This window comes from Vicugna pacos, chromosome 1, assembly GCF_048564905.1.
Source record: "Vicugna pacos chromosome 1, VicPac4, whole genome shotgun sequence".
Taxonomy (NCBI): Eukaryota; Metazoa; Chordata; class Mammalia; order Artiodactyla; family Camelidae; genus Vicugna; species Vicugna pacos.
The window spans coordinates 41,127,390-41,148,050 of NC_132987.1; the positions used below are offsets into that span (position 1 = coordinate 41,127,390).

The 20,661-nt window shown below is 38.7% G+C and overlaps 1 protein-coding gene across 17 annotated transcripts in view; it reads right to left on the reverse strand.

Moving 5' to 3' along the window:
- The window catches only part of MECOM (MDS1 and EVI1 complex locus), a 587,526-nt gene that overhangs the window by 20,224 nt on the left and 546,641 nt on the right, over positions 1-20,661 (reverse strand). For 6 of the 17 annotated variants that reach the window (XM_072960611.1, XM_072960579.1, XM_015236454.3 and 3 more), the window contains 5 exons: positions 17,021-17,168; positions 15,593-15,749; positions 9,954-11,310; positions 7,469-7,556; positions 2,686-2,712 (listed from right to left, as the gene is read on the reverse strand). In XM_072960611.1, coding sequence (XP_072816712.1) covers positions 2,686-2,712; positions 7,469-7,556; positions 9,954-11,310; positions 15,593-15,749; positions 17,021-17,168 — 1,777 coding nt within the window. The remainder of the gene's footprint in view (positions 1-2,685; positions 2,713-7,468; positions 7,557-9,953; positions 11,311-15,592; positions 15,750-17,020; positions 17,169-20,661) is intronic. The other 11 variants (XM_072960586.1, XM_072960637.1, XM_006200831.4 and 8 more) reach the window with 5 other exon arrangements.

Below are 20,661 nucleotides of genomic sequence, written 5' to 3' on the forward strand. Positions count from 1 at the left end.
CACCACTTTCTTTCCAGAGAGCAACCACGAAGCAACATAAAAGCCATCACTCACTGGATCCTTCCGTTCATCTTCCTAGGATTTGCTCTCCCAGCACTTGACCTCAGCTGGAAAGAGTAAGTTTCCCCATCTGGACAGTTAGAAGTGACTTAGACACCTGCTAGCTGGGGTAGTTTAGCAATTCTGTGACCAACAGCAGATCTAGTCTATATCTTGGATTGAGGTGTTGGATTGAGGTGAGCGTTAGCGAATGTGTGGGTCACAACACCACCTTTGTCTGACTGTCAGGGCTGACCCAGATGATGCTCTTCCTGGAATAACAAGCATTTTTGTAGAAGAAGGAGTCAGTTTTGACATTCATTTTAAAGTTTGACTTGGTATTTTAAAAATCAAGATGAACTGGGATAAATGAAACAGAATCTAGCTGGATATATTCTTCAATTATGAGAAAACCAATGAAGGGAGCAATCTGTATGATTATGAATAGGAAATTTGCTGAGAATGGTGGGGGAGGGGAGGAGGAAAAAGTCAGATGATGTATTTTAGAAATGTACTGCCCCATGTCCTTTAATGTCATAGGCTAATCTCCGGTCAGTAGATGACAGGTTTTTTTCCTATGGAACAGTACTTTTTATTTACATATATAATAGTTGTTGATGGTATCGGCAGCCAGATGTCTGGAAGAGGAAGTCATTTCGCCCCCTTCCAGTCCCCAAGAGACTATTAACTTTTACTGACGCAAACTAATATTTAGACACAATTCCCCAGCTCCTACCAAAAATGTAGCTATCTCTCTAGTCAAATAAAGTTAGTATTTTTAAAAGCATTTCAGCAGGCAAGATATCATCAACTGGGTCTGAAGCATTTAGCTTAACATTTATTATCTGGCAGCCAATAATTGATGACATAAAGAAGTTTCTCATTAAAACTATTCAAGTGACAATCTGATTATACAAAATGATATGTCCAATGGCACCATGAATTATGTGACCTAATGTTTCACAATTAGATTACCCATGCCTTTATCATAAAACAACTAACTTTTCATAAATAACTTATGATGGGAAAGTTTGTAGATTTGGTAGTTTTCTATATTTATTCACTTGATAATCTTGAGAAATCTTAAAATCATGGCCATTTCGGGGAGAAGTAAATATTCACATTTTATGGTTGTCTCAATCCATGTATCACACTCAGCAGTCATGATTATAAAATTACAGTGTTTTAACCACTTAAAATTATAAACTGTAATATTTTAATATTTCCCACTGATATCTATGTGTTATAATAGAAATATAAATGATTGTTCTGAGAAACCTGTGATTCAAAGAATGGGAGTGTTTCCAAAGCACTGCAATGGCAGTTGCTTTACCATTGTATTATCAGGAAAGGGTGTCTAACTTAAAATCTGAACTGGGTTTGTAAGTCAGTAGAAGTGTTGGCCATTTGTGTAGGGGACAGCACCTTATGCTTGAAGCAGCTAACAGCAAAGCCACTAGCAAGTAATCACTACATTAGAGAGAATGAGGACAATGAGGCACGAGATTCAGGACAGACCTCTGCCAGGAAATGCAGACAAGGAACACGGGAAATACAGGTCAGGATCATCAAAGAACACTGCCATCTACTGCACAACTTTGCCTAATAAGGAAGTCTCTGTCTCTCTACTCTTGTACTTCTGAAATAAATGAACTTAATCCTTAACAGTCGATACGATGAGAAAAGTCACAATTCATCCCATATTCCACGGAAGAAATAAAGTGGGAGAATTTCTGGTAAAGGAAAACTAACATCAGATAGAGGAAATAGGTAAGTGCCAACATCCTCTAACTTAAAATCATTTCTATATAATTATATGGTGGCTAGAGGAAAATTGAACTATATTCCAAGATTTTACCCATACTTCAGAATCAGTATAATTTTGAGTGAAGAAGAGAATGAAGGAACAAAAACACATACATTTCAAGAAAATTTTGTAATATATGTTATTTATATATATTTCCATTGACTCAAAGTTTATTTGGGAGTGGACACTAAATAAACAGTATTCTTTGTATCTTGAATAAAAAAATAAAGCTCTCCCCTAGTAGTATCAACTGACAACTGGCTGTATCTGGAAATATTAACTGAAAGCTGAGGAAGTGGGCCCCAATACAAAAAGATACATTCACTAGTTAGATAAGGATTTTTAAACATACAGTCTTACTACTCCAAACAGCTAGAACCAAGTTCTGTCCTGGCTTATATGGACATGAATTCCAACATCAGCTGTGTCTACACGTAAATTCAGGTTTTATCCTTTTGAAGGCTTTATCAAAAGCATCTTTAACATGCTGATACAGGCTCCCCCAAATAATGGTTGTTTCCACTTAGTGACCCATTGAAGCATCTTTTAACATCATGCTCCCCAAGTGCCCGGAAAGAGTTCTACATCAAGGTATAATTACATGGAATGGGGCAGACTTTAATAGAATAAACTTCTTTCTCTAAACAATTTATAGCACACTAAATGCCCAATTATAACTGAAACCATTTTGCAGCTTGATAAAGCTGGAAATCTATCCGCTGAGGCTATATCATTTAATGGAAAGGGGTTCAGAATTCTTTGTATGGCAATTTATAATGTAAGTTGTTTTCCTTTTAATGCTACATTACTTTAGTCAAAAATATAAGTAGAAAACTTACCCAAGTTCTCTGATCAGGCAGTTGGAACTGGGAGCAAAATTGAAACAAAAACAAAAAATTACTTCTGTATCAGTATCTTTATTGCAATCTATCCTTTGAGAAATTAACATGTATACTAAGTAATTTTTGCTTATCATGTAACTATATCTTGAGTAAAAGCTTTGGCAATGAAAATTAAATATTTTTAGAACACTGCTGAATTTCCTCTATTTACCTAAATTAAATTTTAGATTCAAGGACTTAAACCAGAATACTTTTTTCCTAAGAAACTATGCACTACATACTACCAAATCCTAAATAGCAAAATAGATGCTTCCTTTTAATTTGTTTCTACTCACTGCAAAACAAGATTCCTAAATTTTACTTTAATAACTGAAATTAAGCAATTTCTTGCAAAAATCTAGCTTCTTGCATTTTTATAATGTTAATAACAAAGAAAGTAAGGTATTTACTCAAATGTGAATCATTAAGGAAGAAAAGGGTAATATACTTTATGACTTTTATTAGCACGGGATTCAGACCGTCCGTAGTCAGAACACCTAAGGACATTAATTAAAAGAACTACAAGTATCTACTTATTTATGACAATTTATGACAAGAATCACTGGATAAAACTTCAGTGAGTTAGAAGTTCTTCCAGGAAATGTAAACGTTACATCTTTAAAAATATCATTTTGCTTGGTTAAAGGGGACATATCTTGATTTCTTAAGTTACAGTATCTTTTATAAGGAAGATAAATAGTTTTTAAGGATGAAAGTTCTATTGCAGAAGAAATCTAACACGAGAAACACTTGTTGAAAGCAAAACAGAAGATGAAGGGCAAAAGACTTAGTGATTTTCACATCAATATATAAATAATGACTTGAAATAAGACTAACTTTTTCCCAGTTCCTTGGGATGCAGTAACAGGTACACTTTAAAAGGAAGCAAATTAAAAATAAAAGAATAATGGACAGAAATGGAAGTAAAACAGAGTCTCTGTTGTAGATCTACACAAAGCCAAACATTTCACAGTAAAATACTTAAAAAACTAAAAATAATATTTAAAGTATACGAAAATCAAACTAAAGAATAATAGCCAGTTTTATAATAGTGTAACTGCCAAATGATTTCTAAGCCAATTCAAATGAGCTTTCAGTGTGAATGCAAAGTACCCCAAATGCAAAGAACCCAATGAAATGGACATTCCAAAGATCACACAGTAATCCATCTCACCTCCTTCTGGCTGTCATCTTCTTTTCAAAATTATAGTCTAAGACTCCACAAGCAATTTTTAACCACATAGTCAGGGAGAACCTCTACAGTGCTCAGTTTACCCTTATATTAAACTAACTTAGTTATAAGAGAAAAATAGGAGGCTAAATAGTCCTCTAGTGGCCCGATAGAGCAAACACACTTCTGTAAGAACTGAGCTGAGAGGAATTTAGACCCTGAGAATGATTAAAAAACTAGCATGTATCTTTCGATTTTGATGTATGTATTCCTTCCTATGTGTTTTAGGTATTTTTGACAAGAACCTCTAAAATATATATTATTATTCCAAAAGGCAGCAAGATGACCTACTCATCTTTCAACAAAATTTAACAAATATCTATTGAGGAGTACACCTTTCATCGATTAGGAATTGTGTAATGGGTGGGTGGTTGAGGGGAGACAGAATACAAAGACAAACAGAAATTGTAAAATCAAACTTGCCTAGAGACTGCCACTACCAAGTATTTACATATCTATCTATTTATGTTTTCCCTAAGGCATTGAGAACATCTGGGCACCTCTTTATTATAATAATAAAGGAATAGATAGGATAGGTTTTATTCTCATTCTGAAGAAGAAGATACAAAAGCCCCAGAGGGACCACATGATTTGCTTCAACATGCTTTAAGTGAAAAATGAAGTACTGAATGGTCTTTTCCAAGCACTTATCTAGCTACAAGATCATGGCAAGCCCTGGGAGCAGAGGCAAGCCCTTCCACTTTGCTCTGTCCCACCCTTATTGCTGCCCAACAAGGCAGCACCAAGAACACAGTAAGCAACTTTCCAAGCAGCTGGTATAACCCCACCAAAGAAACTGGCCTCAGGGGATGGCAGGAGGGTATTTTACTGACACTCCTTTATATTCAAAGTGGAATGCGTCTGCACCCAATAATACTAAGAGCTCTTCCTCATCTAGGTCCTTTCACATGCCAAGCACAATGCTAAACACATTATATACGTGAAGGCCGATCCTTGCAGCTTCCCTGGTAAGACTGGAAAGGGTGTTCCTGTTACAGTGAAAGAGAAGGCTTGGAGAGAGGAACTACATTGCTCAAAACTGAAGCATTCTTGCTAACAAGTAGTAAACCCAGTTGTAAACCAGTTATTTCTGGCCCCAAATCCTAGGCAGTTTTTCTTTGCTTTTATTTGTTTGTTTGTGGGAAGCTGGATGAAACTGATTGAGTACTAGAAAGAACAAAGAAGTTCTGATGAAACTTCAGAACCCTGGAGGCAGATCTTCTGAAAGAATAGACAGTTTGGTCTGAAGGCTTGATGAAAACTGCATGACCTGAGCTACCCCCAGGTAACATTCTTTTACACCTGTATCCCAGTGATATTCATCCGTTACACACGAAAACAGCCATGATGGCTGCAAAAATAATGATTTATCTCTGTAGTCGTTGGTAAACAGCCTCTGCCCTCAAGTACACTGACTGTCCTCCTACTGCCCTGGCCTCTTCCCAAAAGACCCCTGAGACAGCCCACCAGCCAGCAACTACATCATTAACAGCCGGTGCAAGAGGGCTTCCAGGACCCTCCTCCAGAATGGCAGGAGTCCATTCTGACTGGTCGGGAGTCGTGACATGCAATGTGTTAAATATTTTGATTATCACCGTTGGGTCTTGTTCTAATAGCAACATGCAGCAACAGGCAGTCCCTTAACACCAAGACGTGACATTCTGGGGTGGGAAGGAAATGCTCTACCACTGTGCTCCCACAGGCACGTTTGCAAAGATCTGAGTGAGCGATTGCTGCTCTCCAAGCACTGTACACATGCCTCCTCCTTTGTGATCCTTCATTAACTTTTGGAATATTAAAACAGAACAGATTTTCTAACATTATTTGATTAAAAATATGTATGTACTATATTTATAATAGCTGCATGCACATGTAAATTTATTGGTAGACAACATTGCCCATCTTATGAACCAGTAAATTTACCTTGGCTGGCTAGAAATCTTTGAATTTCAGAGAAGATAGAGACCTTACACCAAAATCTCTCATCTTACATGTAATGAAACTAAGAGCCAGGTAGCCTGAGTCACTCAAAGACACTGAATCCCAGTGTTTTTTTTTTTTTTTCTTCTCCCTTATACCAAGTACCTGTAGCACTTAATTTTGAAATGATTAGTTACTAGATTTTAAAGATCATTCGAATATGAAAACAACTTGATTTGCTGTAATTAAATGTGGTTAACTATATAATATCTTATAAATGCATTTAATTGGGACAGTATCCAATTTAGATCAACCTAAATATGGAATGTAAGTACCTGATAGTTGCTATTTTAGAACTTGCTTCTTTACCATAAAGTAATTTAATAAATGATATCATTCCTTAGTCTTCCTGTGTAAAATGAATTCTAGCTGGAATGTTTCTACCCCTTTTAATACTAAATCACATATATTTTTTCAGTTTGAAATAGAAGTTTTGAGCAATGATAGACTTCTCCAGCTAACCCAGGATATGGTATTTCAGCTGTCATACTCTGTTGTCCAGAATTTGGGAAGGTACTTTAAAAAGTGAAAAAAGGGGAGAAAATAGAGAAGGTGGGGGTGAAGGTTGGGGGGAAGAATCAGATACCAGGATGATTTAACTACCTCATAACTTTCTATAAGACATCTTGCATAAAATTCCATCAATTTTATAGAGGAGTATAATTTTTGGTTTAAGTATATTGAAACAGAACAAACTAGTTTACTCTGTCTTCAAGCATTTTCATAAAAATGCTGCTTACTATCTATAAAGACCAGAGCTTATAACCTTAAAAATAAGTAAATTAAAAATAAATAAAATATCACTTAAGAAACTATATTCAAGATGTTTATGTATCTCTTTTTTCAATACAGTTCCCCACATTTTGATTGATACATATATCAGTTTTTTAAAAAAATGACCAAATAAGTAGGGACATAAAGATGAACCAGTTAGATAATACTGCTTTGTATTTTCCTTGCAATGAGAGACTGTACACTTTTGATAAATGGATACAACTCCATTCGGCAAATAGCTCTGTGTATTGTGGTGAATTCTTGTGCAATTACAGAACTTTGCTGGAATGCCCAGTGGTCTCTAGATAAATTCCTTCACCCTCTATGGTAACAGCTTGTCAGGTAGACTCATTTCCTGTTTTTATCTAGGCACTAAAAGAACATGAACGACCCTCAGGAGTTTGGGACAAATCACAGTATGATCCATTTCTTACTATCACAAGTTTTTAAACACGAAAGACAGCTTCAATATTTAATTTCTTAGATGAATTTTGCTCAAGCTAAAATATGCTTTGGCTCAATAAGCAGTTAGTAGAGAATAATTTAACACCAAAACTATGTTATTTTCACATGTGTGTTAATTACTTTTTCTTTAAAGAGTTTGGATTTTAATTCTGCTAGAATTTCCTGTGTTCTTCCACACCAGCGTCAGAGGAAATCCTAATGTTCTCAAGATTTCTTTCATTTCATTGCACCTGCTTTTCAGGATCAACAAGTTAGTTTACAAGCTTGAAGTCTCAAATTCAAAATACTTACTTGTGGGTGAAATAGGAATCCTGGAGACGGTCTCAAGTATTTCTCTTTTAAAGCTTCTAGTGGGTCAGTTAGTTTTCTTTTCTCTACTCTGAAAGGTTAAAATTAGATTTTGGAGATGAATCAGTCTCCTATATCAATCATTACATAATCACGGACATTTAAAACAGCTCACAATAAAGCAAATGGCAGATTGCTGGGAAGCACAAAATAAAAATACAAGGACATCTATTAGTTTCTTGAAGAATACTCATGGCACTTCTAGGCGCTCCAAGAAAGGAGGTCCTTTGATAATTGAAAAATCCTATTGAATGACTAGTAATAATAATCATAAGGAAATGCGAAAAAAAAATGTAGTCATGAAATCGGAGGCACTGGTCACAAATTTGTACCTTTCCATTTCAAGTGTAGACAAAAACTGCTTTAAGTTTAAAATCATAAGGACAGGGTTCACTTGGAAAATAAAAGTCATTTTCTACCAAGAAGGTGCTTCGTTAAGTAGTCATTATATTTCTCCTGTGTTTGTGAGTGACAGCAAGAGAGCGTCTAAGCACGCGATACACCCTGCTAGCCGCTCTGCAGGACAGGTGTCTTCTTTTGGATGCTGCTGCTGATAAACAGAGTAGGTGAAATGGGATTGGTAGAAAGAGGATGAGGAGCTGTTTGCAGGTAGGGAGAGGCATTATACAACTTATCTATTTATCCCTTCCGCTTTAGAAATATTTACCATTCTATTTTCTCTTAAGCATATAGGAAATGACATCGTGGACTGAATTGATTTCTTTCACCAACTATTGGAAATTTCATTTAAAAGACCATTAAATAAGTACACTTTTAAAAATAGAATCAAAATGAATAAAAGTAGCTCTCACGTCTTGAGATTTTATATATGCTATGTTTTGCACATACTATTTCATTTATTGAAATAGGTGCTCTTTTCCCTATTTCATGGATGAAAAAAGAGTTTAAGACATGGGGGAGCTGAGCTTTCAACCTGTGTCTTACACTAGAATTGACTTTAGGTCTCTCATGAATTTGGTGAAATAACATGCCTAAAGCCTTAATTGAGACTGAAATACCAGAGAGAAAACAAGATTAGAGTAAGCAAGAGGAAGTCTAGGAGCAAGTGGAGAAGAGTGGAATGGGCACGTGGAGGAATTGGAAGCCCATTGCCATCGGGAGGGTCTAAGAAAGTCTGAGAAACTATGTTCACGGAGGACTGAGATCCATCACTGAGTTGGAAATACAACCTTACTGGCATAACATACAAGCTACACACAAAATATGGAAGAACTGTTTTTCTTTTTCTTTCTCTGTAAAGGGACTGCTGCAGAAATTAAAATATAATAAGGGAAAAAAATGCCCAAATATGGTGGCTCTGAGGCATCTTTGTATTGTCCTTTTCTATGTCATGTTCAAGTGGGGGTGGTCCTTAACATACTGACAACGTTTCTTGGTTAGCATCTTGGAGATAATAAAAGTAGAGAAAGGGTTTTAAGTGAAGCGTTTGCCTCTCTGTTACCTGTTAAGTAATAGGAACTCAATAAATGTTGCTGAATGAAGGAATTGAACAAAATTGTCTTTAAAAAAAAAAGAATCAGGCAGAAATATCAAACACTCCCAGCTTAAATAAGTCCAATAAAAAAAGTATCCACACTTTCCATTAACTCTTGACAATGTCCAAGACTTAAATGAGAAAGTAGACGTGAAAATGCTTGGTAATATTTCAAATGCATACTAAGCATAATTATTGTCAGTCACACACTGAAGTAAACTAGTTTTAAAAATTGAAATCCTTCTGATTGGTCAAGTGAGTGTTTCTGAGGACTGCCTAAGAAGCTTTTCATTAAGCATTTATTTCCCCTCCCCCATAAAAAATTTTTTTGGATGCATCAAAGGAAACTAAATAATAAAGGCATTAAAGAGAGACATGTTTTTTAAGCTGAGTGCTCACATTACACACAAAGCATTTCTGTGATTAACATTTCACTTACGTGGGACTCCTAAGAGATTTCTTTAGAAACAGAATAGGACCAGTACTTATTAAGGATGTGCTGGTAGGTTTACCAAGAGTAAACTCTTGCTGTTCTATGTCCCACCCTATTCCAAATAGCCTGACCCATGTCAGTGCCCACACATATTTGCATTAATCCTTCAGGAGCCTCATTCTTCCGCCACTTGACAACTTGCCTTATATATGACTTTCCCATATTTTCCACTTAAAAAAATGTGTTTAAAAATAAATTTATTGTCGAGGGAAAGAACTCTGTGGGCTTATTCCAAAACCCCAAATTCAGAGACATCCAAAAATAAGTCCAAACCTAATGAGCTGACTTTCTGAATAAAAACATGAATTCACTAGATCAAACAACTTGACTCTCCGCTTTATAATAATAATAAAAACGGTGTGTTAGAAGCTGTAATTTTCTAGTATAAAAACTACCTCTCCTAGGTCTGTCCACATTCAGCGGTGTCCATCCACCCTTACCTGTAAATAGGGTCCATAAAGAAAGGAGTGGGTCTAGCATGCTGTAAGGAACCATCAGATGCTGGTCTTGGCTCAGCGTTGGCTCCTTTCTTTTCCCCAAACACGTGGTTTTTACGGGGCTCGGTGAGCTTGGTCCCACTGGCTCTACTCCTACTGCCCATGCTTAGATCCAGGGGCTGGTCTTGGCTTGTGGCGGGTGTTGCAGGAGGCTTGGCGGGTACTGGGGTCAAGGGCTTGTCGTCCTTGCGCTTAGTGGTGAGATCAAAGGGAGACTCAGAGCTTCCCTTCTGCAGTTTCTTTACTTCACTTGGTGATTGGGGTTCCATTTTCAAGGGTAACGATCTCAAGTCTCTATCAGGAAATGGGTACATTGATTGAGAGAATGCTGGAAAAAACGGGAGGGGAAACATGGAAGGGTAAGGTAAAGCTCCAACTTTTTTGTCTTGCAGCCCCACCAGTCCTGTTGAACCAAAGTATTTTTCAGCAATAGAAGCAATAGCCTTTATAGAATCATTCACAGCTCCTGACACCGCAGTCTGCTCCTCTAAAGATGGTGAGAAAATGGAATGATTGCTGTATTCTTTCTTATTATGTATTGAAGCCAGATTCTGAAGAGGGCTTACTTTGTCTTTGAACATTTTACCATTTTCTTTAAATTTCTCTTTATCACTTTCAATGTCACTTTCCAGATCAGAGCCCGAGGTTGTCTCCAGGTCACTGCCACTTGGTGTACTGACATCATCAAGGTCACTACTCTCTGACTGGTCACTGATTTTTTCAAGGGGCCTCTCTTCAGAGGACCTCTCGGGCTGGAGCTCCACTGGCTTATTGTCCCCTACAGGTGGGTGTTTAGATAGTGCCTTCAAAATATCCTGTGTAGCTGGTAGTATCTGAGGATGTGTCATGAGGGGACTTTGACTTTTGTTTGTCTGTTCAGTACTTGATAGTCCTTTACCAGGAGAACTAGCAGGTATCAAAGGAGGCCTGTGGTACAAGCCGGAAGGAAACAGACCAGGGAAGCTAAAAGAAAATCCAGGAGCTGTTGGAAAGGTAAGACCAGCAGGATGTCTATTGGCGCCAAAATAGTCAGCAAGGCCCGGGTTGGCATGACTCATATTAACCATGGACGTTTTATCCATAGCTGGGGTTCCAGGAAGTGAAATGCCTTGGCCAAAAAATCCACCTGCCGCAAAATGGTTCTTGCCCTCACAAAACCTCCTGTGTTTATTTAAGGAAGACGTAGTGCTGAACATTTGTCCACAGTCTTTGCACTTGATTTGGGTTCTGCAATCAGCATGCATGCGCTTATGACGACAAAGGTTTGAAAACTGAGTATAGGATTTATGGCAGACCTCACCTGTGTGCAAACAACAAAAAAGAATCTCAGGCTTTATGGCAATTGCTTCTGAATTTAGCAAGTATCACAATTGGTTTACCCCAAATGTCAATTAGGAAGCCAGGGAAAGATGTTGGAGGCACAAATCTGGGTGCTCCAAACACAGAAAACCCCATTTCACTAGATTCCAAAGCAAGGCATCCAACCTGACAAATGTCTTGAGACAGCACAAATATTTCATATATATATAAATATTTTGTCATCCCCATTGCATAATATTTTGCATCATATTTGTGTATTTAAGTATTGGTTAAAAAGTCAAATTCCAGCATGCATTGATTTCCCACCCAATCACTACACCAACAGAATCTTTAAAATTAAACTCTCAAGATGTACTAAACATGAAACAGAACAGGAATCCCCTTAAAATTTTAGACCATTGACAGAATTCTATATTGCAGGTACCAGAACAAAACAAAACAGCCTTTCCCTCGACCAGAAACTTCACCTTTATTCCCTCTCCCCTTGGGGAGAAAAGCCTGTGACTGCTCTACCATTATTTAATTCGTATTATATCATATGCTCTCATCATTCACACATCAAAGCCACACAACAATGCACATTGTGTATTCTGAGACATTTTTAACAATCATTTTCATGATTTGAGAAAGACTGACATAATTTACAATGGCTCTATTTTAAGCCTGCAAAGGAAACTAAATTGAATGTAGCCCATCCTGCATTGCTGGTTCCCATGAACTAGGATCACGTCCTCTGACTTCCCCTCACACCAGCGGTTGTGCTAACCTTCCTGCATTTATGAAACCCTGTCCTTGGGAAACATGTCCACTTGATGTCATATCTTCCCTGGTTATCTTGGGGCTTGACTTCTGTGTGGCACAGCCAACTACGGTAAGCAGGGGAGAGTGCTTGGAATGCTCTCATCCAGTGAGAGTACAGCAGTGGGAGTGGCTGGGAAATCACCCTTTCCCCGAGAATTTGCCAAAAAAGTAGAACATCTTCCTCACATACGTGTGAACAGATCTCAGAATATTTTAAGACCGAACTCCATAACCCTGAAGAATTTTGCTAGGGAGGAATCCCACTCACTTCACAGTCCAGCCAGATTATAGTGTTCATTTCCTAAGCATCACGGTTTTTACATTGCTTTAGTAAAGATGAGTCCACTTTCTGCATGAGTTTAATGCGTCTGTGCATGTTTAATACACACAAAAATGTGATATGCCTTGTTGGTAATTGTTGAAACAAATTTTATATGAAAAATTTAATTGAAGACAAAAATGCAACATTTCTTTCTTTCATGTGATAACTGCCTTTAAGTAGAGAACGGCTGCACTCCTAAGTCAAAACAATAACAATTAAAAAAAAAATTTAAAGATTTTATAGACCTTCAGTCACGCAAAGCTCATCCAGAACCTGGGTTATCCCACACAACACCAAACAGGAAGTACCACGCGGTTCCATATCTATTTCTTTTACCACTAACAATTAAAGTGCATTGCCAGACATATCCATGTGCTTAGGAATGCTAAACGGGCTTCCAACTGTGGGATGAGTCATAACATTGCTGAGGCTGTAGCGTGCGTTTTAACGGGAAGAGAAGATGCAAGTGATTTCTTTTCAAATTATTCAACTGGAATATACATACCAGAGTACAGACTAGTTAACCATACACAGTAAATATGCATACTATTTAAATTCTTTGATACATTAATTAAAGCCATATGATCTGGAGGGTAGAAACAGGAGACTTTCACTAGTTATACTAATTCAGCTATGAGCAGGAACAAGAAATAGTAAATAAAATGTAGATGGAATTATAAACATGCGTTTGTTAAGAAAGCGGCATTAAAAGGCATTGAGAAAATATCTTGATGGGTATTCAAACGGGTGTAAGTTTTTGAAAGATTTGTGATTTTTCTGGCAAGGCAATGTTGCTCTCTACCCTTCTTTCTTAGAGCTGATGGGTTTAGGAAAATCAAGAGTTGTACATGGAAGCAACAGAGGTGCATCTGACTTTCCTGGTCGTATGCTTCGCTACACCGACGAACAGAATTTGTGTCAGGTCTCGGGAACGTAGAATCTGAGATGTCTCCTTAGGCAGAGGTTTTGTTTTTCTCACTTGAAGGCCTGGCCTGGCCCCACCACAAACCACCAGGCCTCCAGGTAAGTGGCTCAATTGATGCTGAAGTCTTATACTCCACTGTAATTTTCTCAGTAATAAGGAATTAGCCAGCAGTTAACATTGCATTTTTCTACTTATTAAACAAATTAAGAGGTATTTTGAATATACTCAGCCTATTAGAGCATGTGGTTTCTATTTGGGAAGGGCTGGAGGTTTCTGTAAAGGCAGTGAGTAATTACCTTAGCACTGGTGACTCTGGGCGCAAGCTTGGCGGTACACTGTAATAAGAGACAGTTGTCATAAACACACCAGTGGGGGTAAATCGTGGTGTGTGGCCTTCTGGTGAGAAACAGATATCAACTCTAGGTGAACCTCCTCCACTCCAAAGCCTCCACACCGACTCCTCTTTTGTTCTGAAATTACACGGCTATTATTCATAATTACCCCACGGCTCTCTGTCAGATTTTGTATTTGAAGACTGCCATCTGCTATTTAAATTTACCAATAATTACTGAAAATGCATTGATGGGAAACAGTTTGCACAATCCGATTGGAAAGGGACACCCTATAGGGCTTTAAAGCGAAGCAGTTGATTTCAACCCAATTAAAATTCCAGATCCCAGAATCTTAGATGGTAGGAATCCGTATTTTCTGACATTTATTTTAAATAATAGAGAAAGCATGAAGTGGGTCACTGTGGTCTGTTCCTCTCGGTTTTCCACCAAAACATATAATAAATTGATCAAAATTTATTTCTGCAAAGTCAGAAATAAATGAATTATGTGTGCCTGTAGCACTTGCAAGTACATTTTTAGGGCATTACGACCTGGAGTCAGGAATATCTTTAGGAGACAAGAAGTCTAAAATTTCCATTGTATACTTCATTTCCCATGACTTTCCACAGAGTTTCCTCACGGGAGACTAAAGCACCCTTTTGTTTATCTGCTAGTCCTCTTCACTCCACCCAGGGAACAGAAGAACCTATGAGCAAAATGGACTCATAACGGAAAGGGAAAGAAAAGCTCCCTCGATGCTTGGAAGCATAAAAGAGGATTGTGTCAAGGCAAAAAGGAGGACGGTTAGTCTCTGGCATTTCCACGCTGGCAGTGAAAATTAGTTTTTTCCATCAGGTCCTGTAGTAGTATCTCCTGTGCCTACTACAAACCATCAAGTATTTGTCAGAAAAACTGTTTTGCAAGGGTTCCCAAGTGAGAGGTTCTGCCAGCTACTAAGTATGCTTCATCCCAGTCTACACTTATCTGGATCCAAAACCTGTCTTGAAGTTTGTAACACAACTCAGTGAGTCACTGTGTTTATAAGCCCAGCCGAGCAGTGGATCAAAAGAAGTCCAGAGTCATTGCCCTGGTGGACTGAGACCAACTGATTTTCCATATGAAATTTTTCAGCACAATACAGAGGACAGGGGTGGGTGGACAGAGGGAGAAGTGAATGAGGGCTGCGTCGTACTTTATTCGAAGTGTGTCACTCAAGTGCTCTGTACAGGGATGTTCTAAGTAGGTGGTCAGGTTGGCTGTCCCCTGAAAACACACTGCCTGTAAATTTGCTTTCGTGCAGTGGCTTATAGAAGCAGCACGTCCAGCATCAAAGTGAAAATGTTCTGCTTTTCAAGTAACTGAGAACTACCGAACCACAACCTGTGATCAGCAACAAAGCGCAGATTAAAGGGCATTTCCGCCCACCCCCCCACACACACACTCACACACGTACACACAGTCCTAAGCCTACTTGCCAGGTGGGGCTTTTCTAGCTCTTTCTGAGCCAGAACAGGTTTTTGTCACATCATCTTGTTTAGCGGCATCTTCTATTTGCTGTGGGAGACAAATCTGGTTGTCTCTACGAAATCCCACAACCTGGGAAGGCTTCCTTTACATTGTTTAACGACGTCTCGTTTCGCTCCCTGTTATTCATTTCATCTCAAAGAAAACACCCCCCCCCACCCCAGGATCACAGACAAAATACCAGGGATCTGGCTATAAAAGATCGTCTTGGAATAGAAAATAGCCCGACTGGATGAGACCATAAACAGCTTGTGCAAAGCACCCCCCGCCACGGCTGTGCGCGGCCGCTCTCCTGATCACAGTGCCTTTTGGACGAGAGACAGACGCAGGGAGGAGGGCTGGAGTGGTAAAAACTTACAGATAAAGGGCTTCACACTGCTGTGGATGTGCTTGTGTTGTTTGAGGCCCGACGAAGTGGCAAACGTTTTGCCACACTCCGGGCACGCGTGGGCCCGGGCACCAACGTGCTGAGAGCGGATGTGCCGCTGCAGGTTGCTAGGGTCCGTGAAAACCTGCTAGGAAATGAGTACTGATTAATCACGACACTTGATGCAGGGACGCGAGCAAGAAGACCGGAACGACTCAGGAAGGAACTGTGTGTATTTGTTTTATTTTTATTTGTTTCCCCAAAGACCAAGTGACATTCTTATTTCCAAAGTGTGAGCCTCCCTACGGTCCGGACTGTCAGTGACTCAGCTCTGTGTCCTTTGCACAAAGGATCCGTGGGTATCGGCTGAACAAAATACTTACTGACTTTAGTGGACCATAGGCAAGGCCGTTTGGTCCTCTTCAGAGTGAATGGAGCTGAATAATAAAATATCGGCCCTGATATTATTAAAATGGTGCGCTATTTCCATCCTTTAAACAAAGATACACTATGTCCAAAATTGGGGGGATTTTGACTAAAGTATCCCAAAACGATTCAGTGAGTTCCCCTGCGGGTTAAATTCTAACTCTGTGTTTCATCAAGTTACCATTAAGCTAAAATCATTCCTTTGGACATCGTACTGAAAAAACAAAGAAACAAAAAGAAAAAGCTACCCACACATCAGGGAGCAACACATCTCAAGACAATTTTGAACGTCACAGTTTCTACGGGCAGGAGAAAAGACGGTCAAATGCTGGGAAAAGTTTTTAGAAATAGAAATCAACCTTCATGACACCAGGACATCTTTTAGTTAATTGAGAAACACGAAAATCCAATGATGTGGATTGCTGTTCCCGTAGTCCAGAGGGACGGTCAAGGTGGAGCGCTTTCATTTCACCCTGAAGTTGTTCCGCCCTGGCCACTAAAGCACTGCACTTTTAATTAGAACCAAGTCATAATTTATGGTGGGGACTTGGGTGGAAAAATCTGCAAATGTAGGAGTCTCCCATTCTTCTTTCTGAATAGGCATTCAGAAACTTTATGTGACTTCCTCGCAAATTGCTATTAAAAGAAATCAGTAACGTGCACTGGATAAAATTTTCATTCTCCATAAGGCTATAAAACAACCCCATGCTGGAAAGCCAGTAGCGGAACCAAGAATTTACCAAGGATGTCTGACACCTAGTTCTGGAACTCACCATTAAGCCTCACTTCCTCCCTTACAAAAATAAAAGGATACCCACTAAGTGTTTTTATACACTGTACTAATGCCTTTTAGCATACAACACTCAGTCTACTTTTCTCAAGATATTTATAGTTTCCCCTCTCAAGGCTTGTTTTTATATATCGTAGCAAATGATGGATTAAGAGAGAGCGGGATGACAGAGAGAGGCCAAGTAGTCCACAAATTCACTGTACCTTGGCACAGTTTTCACATTCATAGTGCTTTCCACTGTCATGTGACATCTGGTGGCGAATTAAATTGGACTTCCAGTTAAATGCCTTGGGACACTGATCGCACTTGTACTCCCTCTCTTCCGTATGTGACAACATGTGTTTCTCCAGGCTGTTAAGAGAACAATTGATTTAATAAGACATGGTGACTAAGAACACATTCATAAACAGAACGTCATTTTATCACTAATCCAACTGGCAATTAAAGAAATGAGAAGGGAAAGGAGTTGAGGCGAGGAGGAAAGAGAGGAAACGGGCTTGCAACAGACAAAAGCACATTTTATGTTCCCTAGACGGTGTTTCTCAGCAATCCAGAGAAGTACCCCTGTTGTTGGAAAATAAATCTGATTCAGCTAGCAGGGAGTAGTTGCCAATTTAGGGGCATGATAAACAACTAGCCATTTGTCCGGTTCTGGCTTCACTACACAATTTTAACTGCAACACGTATTGCTGAGAGCCACTTAATTCAAACACAGACACTCAAACAGAAAACATTAAAAAAAATGCTTAAGAACATGCAGGAAAGTATTCTATCTAATGTATTTAACCCTTACATTCAGAAAGGACTTTTATTCCTACCCGTATCACCATATGGGAAAGTGAGCTGTAAGCTAAGTATTCAACAAATAACCTCCTCCTATAACCAATATCATGGATGGTCCGACAGATGGACCCAGGAATGGATATATATGTGTCTAGATATAGATGTAGATATAAACATTATATAGAAAGGTATATGTAACCTTATAAAGAAATATACACATATATATATAACCTATAAATTAGGGAAGGAAAAAAAGTGTATAATAAGTGGTGCACTAGTGAAGCCCCTGAAAAGAAAAACATGGTTAGAAGTTTTTCACGAGCATAGCTTCTCAATGTTTTAAAGTTTAGACTACTTCACCTTATCACATGTTTCTCTCTCCTTTCTAAACAATTTGAATATGAACTCTGTATGAGTATAATGAAAAGCAGATATTATAGATAATGGATTACTGTGATATTCGGAAGATGTTTGCAACATTTTGGTTAAATATACACACATCCCATGCTAGGATACTACTCCCCAATAGAGTAACCAGAACTCCTTAGAAAAATAGTCTGTTTCAAATTTGAAGCACGAAATATGCAAGATGGGTCTTGAACATCTTGATATAGCAAAAAAGCAAGAAAGTTATAGATCATGTCAAAAGAATGGGAGTGCCAACCTGAAGAGACACCCACCGACCAAAGATGGGAAAATTTAAGCACCAATAAGAGCAATTAATCTCATCTCTTAACAATAGTGATACTCAAAACCACATGAAGGGGGCTCACCAGTTACCCCTGGAAGACACTGAGACGCCAAACAACCACTCTGAAAACCAGGAGATAAAGGGAAAAACTCATGCACATATCCTGCCTTCCCTGTACGAACTCTGCTTCAGGGTGCGCAAACAAACAATGAGGGGAAGTTCCTCTGCATAAAATTAATCCAGGTAATAAATAATGAAAGAGTGATGGAATTAGACTACATTCATCTTGGAACCCCTAAAGAATGAATGAATCTAGGCAATCCATCACATGCCTCCTGATGGAAACAGATGACACCCATCAATGAGGTATTCCTCCCAAAACACTGAGCCTAAATCTGCTCAAGGCCTGGGATGTAACTACGAGTATACAGGAAATACGGAGGATGGAGAGGGATGTTAAAAATACCAAGGGGACATCATCAGCAGAATACAGACTGGAGGAAATGCTACGGGAAGGACCACTCGGTTTCTTCTATACATAAACTGTAATGAGAGAGACAGAGGGAGGTTTACTGACTTTGACGGAGGCAACCTATAAATTAAGAAATATAAGATACATGTCAACCAATCGCAGCGATGGGCCTTATTCTGATCTGAATTCAAACAAACAAAAAAAACCCTGTAAAAATAATAAAATAACTGGGGGAATTTGACCACTGACTGAAATGTGGTAATATTAAGGAACCATTATTTTTAAAGTGAGGTTATGTTTTATAGTCCTCACTTTCTACAGATACACACTGAACTATTTATGAATAAAATGACATAATGTCCAGGATTTGTTTCAAATAATCCAAAATGAGTAGAGCTGAAACAAGACTGGCCTTGTGTGATAATTATTAAACCTGAGTATATGGCGGGGTGGTTATCAAACCATCCTCTCTAGTTTTGTCATATATATGTATATAAATTTGAAAACTTCCTTAACAAAAAGGCATTAAGAAACACTACCAGGCATGCGAGCACCCTTTCTTTCTCGTGTTCCATTTTTCTGTGAGATAAACACTCTAAATTTAAGAATCAGGTAAGACCTCTGTGCACCTAGACTATATTACTCAGTGCTTGTATACACTGTGTGTGTGGCCGATGTGTGTGAAAAAATGCAGTGCCCTTCCTCACATCTTGATACATCAGAAACACCTTTCCATATTTCTTTTTCTCTTCACCAGCTTCCTCCTTCCAGTCCTGTTCATATTGGCACATGAACGCATTCTCCCTGCCCTGTGAGTCAGTCAGCTTGGTAACGCTGTTCTGTTTGAGCACCAAGGGCGATTTCACCGCGAACAAAAGGTACCAGGAGAGCACAGGTGTGGAGTCACGAGAACTGCCCTATCTTTATCTACAATATGTAATCCTCTGTTTGTTCCACAAGTTGAAATGTTAGTAAGAGAGCTAGGAGAGAGAGAGCAACAACAGCAGTAACACTGAACTGAGTCCAGGACATCTTCCCAAATCCTTGTACGGACGGCTGTTCTCACCGTGGTCTCTAGCAAACCATCACGACATGACATTTTGTGATACGTGTTATATCCCAATGTGTATCTCAAGTCATAAACTCTGAAACCTAGTGATAAAAGATTGTCCTCTACACTGTCTTATTCTTGTCTTCTAACTCCAAGGGTATGATATTGATTTAAGAGCATAGGACGTGACACAAAAGAGGAAAATAAAGAGAGCAAAGCAAGGGAATTTGCTTTGCTTTGCTTCTTCTAATCTAGCGTAAACCCCGTGTTGCACCATAGAATGATCAGCTATCAGCTAATCAGTGATAGAAAATACAAAGGCAAGTGGTTCTCACAAAAGCAAATGTACATTCCTTTCATAAACATAGAAGTGGCCAGTCGGTCATTCATGAAACTTCACTTTTCATAGAATTTTATCCCAATTTATAAAGCTTTGCTTAGCCTTCTGGGTTCTTTCCATCTTCCGCATATCAACCTTTGTTTCTTGTCCCCCCCGACACCTGGTTTTCGGAGGGTGGTATTCCTTTCTCAATATTTTACACAAAAAGATACAGAACAGAATAACATATCATGTCTAGAATAGATTTCTCATTTGTTTCACATATAAAGCAACAATATTGGGTTCAATAAAGTAGAGAATACTCAGGGCATGTAGGTTCTACACTGGCTAAATTAGATAACCCAAAATATCACTCAGATGATTGGCAATATGGGGACTGGTGACCTGCTCTATCCCTCTGCCCATGCTTCCGAAAAGGGAGCTCTGAGGGTTTATCCAGGGCCAGGTAACTAGGCGTCCTTATTTCCTACGGAATGTTCGGCTGAAAGAACTAAACTGACAGTTGGT